The sequence below is a fragment of the Olea europaea genome, unplaced genomic scaffold, assembly GCF_002742605.1.
Source record: "Olea europaea var. sylvestris unplaced genomic scaffold, O_europaea_v1 scaffold1973, whole genome shotgun sequence".
Lineage (NCBI taxonomy): Eukaryota > Viridiplantae > Streptophyta > Magnoliopsida > Lamiales > Oleaceae > Olea > Olea europaea.
In genome coordinates, this window is record NW_019237586.1 from 43,301 (window position 1) to 45,418 (window position 2,118).

Genomic DNA, 2,118 nt, shown 5'->3' on the forward strand with positions numbered 1-2,118 from the left:
ACTCAAGGGGTTCTTATTGACCTTGCCGATCAAATTTAATTTAGTAAAATGTTATGAATTAGCTAATCTAAGTGTCAGGTATTATCTGTCGGACAATGTGTCTTCTATATCATTTTGACATCTACCTATCGATTTACATGATTTCATCTATTTCTCTAAGCTAGATGTCATTGAAAAATTCAAAATGTACACCTAATCTCTATATTATTAAATCAGTTTCCACATATTCACACGATATTAAGGCACTAACTCAAGTAACCATGCTTTAATTGAGCATGTCAACTTGATAAACAATATTAAAGTTAGCACAACTTTAATCTCTTCCCACACAAGATAAAACGATGTATATAGAACACAAACAAAGAAAAAGAATACAAATTCCATTTCTTTGCATTTCTACTTTGCCAAATTATGCTCTTAAGGAGGAGAGAAAGGTAGAGAAATAAATAACAAAAAAAGGAGAAAGGCAACACGTCATCACGTGAAAGTCACGTGAAGATTCTTATTCCTTTTCTGAGAGAATAAGATAATCTCAAAAAACCAAATGCTAGATAATCAGCATGTCCACAACATATTCATTCCCTTATGGACCAACTTCACCTCACCGGGATAGAGCTCGCCGGAGTTCTTGGGCAAACAAATTGGGTGCACTCAGGTGTGGCAAATGCCCCTCCACGTTCAACATGTGCACCGTGCTCCGCCCCCCGAGGTGGTTCTTCAGGTACATCGCCACTGACATTGGGACGGAGACATCCTCGATTGTTTGAATTATCGAACATGGCACTTTTACAAGGCCTAGAACACCTCTTAGATCACTGTTAAATGCGGTGCGAGATACGAATAACGATATGTCTGGTCTCGTATTGAACAAAGTACGGCTAAATTCTTGAACTGCCACCGGAACATCCGCCCCCACCGCCAGCGGTGCAAAGCCGTTGACCCACGCCTCGTAATTGGCCTCCATTGCCGAGAACACCGCCTCAATTTCACCGTATTCGAATCCACCGTGGTAGTCTATGTCATTCAAGAACCTGAAAAGTACACTGGTAAAAGTCTTGAATATAAAATTGAGGATTAAGTCCGATCAATTTGGTCAAATAATCATGAATTCCATGTTGAAAACTGTGGCATATACTTTATGGGGATTGAATTAAAACAAGAAAAAGACACAAAGACACCCATTTGTGGCCCAACATTTCCTTTTTTTCCTTAGCAAACCCAATGAAAACACGTGCATAGAGATATCAAGCTGTGGTGTACTTTTTGTGGCCCAACATTTCCTTTTTTTCCTTAGCAAACCCAATGAAAACACGTGCATAGAGATATCAAGCTGTGGTGTACTTATTGTTGGGTTGTGTGCCCATATAGTATATTTTATTATGATAAAATAATCATTTATTATAAATAAATTGTGGTTTTATTTATTTGTTGCATTATTTATTATTGAGTATGCAAATTAAAGTGGCTATGATCACTTGAGATAATACAAGTTGGGTACTTGCGCTAAGAAGTACAGTGTGACACAACTTATATTTTGGTCATAAATAATTTGTTCACAACCAATGTATAAGGATTGGCACCTTGTACTGGAAGGTTGTAGTGTTGACCAAGTCATTATTTGGGTTTGTGATTTGTCCTTATCACAGAAATAGTTAAAGGTGACACTAGTACACTTGGAGTGTATTGAACGGACCGCGTGTCGAATTTAATTCTATAGCATGACTGTGCGGAGAATTAAATTCAACTAGACCGCTGTGTATTTCATCTAAATCCCTTGACAGGACTATGTATATCTTTTCGTGATTTTAATTGTTCTTTGATTCATCAATGGGTGAGATCAATTTGATTGATCAAATATCTCGATGAGTTGGGAACTTGAAAATGAGCGGAGTAGAGAATATGAATTCATGTCGGGAATCGTCACCCTAAAATATGGGTAGAGTGACTACTTAAGTATTTTCTATTGAACGGTTAAAATCTGAGCTCAGTGTTTAGCGACGGCTAAACTTCGACATCTGTGATTGGTTCACAGAATCGTTGAAGAAAATGAAACTTAAGTTAGTGAAAATAATTAGAGGGGCAAAACGGTCATTTATGCTCGTACCTAATTATCGGATC

At 37.5% G+C, this 2,118-nt stretch overlaps 1 protein-coding gene across 1 annotated transcript in view; it reads right to left on the reverse strand.

Annotated features, from left to right (window-relative positions):
- Nucleotides 1-239: 239 nt before the first annotated feature.
- LOC111379347 (probable strigolactone esterase DAD2) overlaps nucleotides 240-2,118 on the reverse strand; it is a 9,613-nt gene continuing 7,734 nt past the window's right edge. The window contains exon 2 of the mRNA XM_023002707.1: nucleotides 240-1,031. Within this exon, the coding sequence (XP_022858475.1) occupies nucleotides 602-1,031 (430 nt within the window). The 3' untranslated portion in view covers nucleotides 240-601. The remainder of the gene's footprint in view (nucleotides 1,032-2,118) is intronic.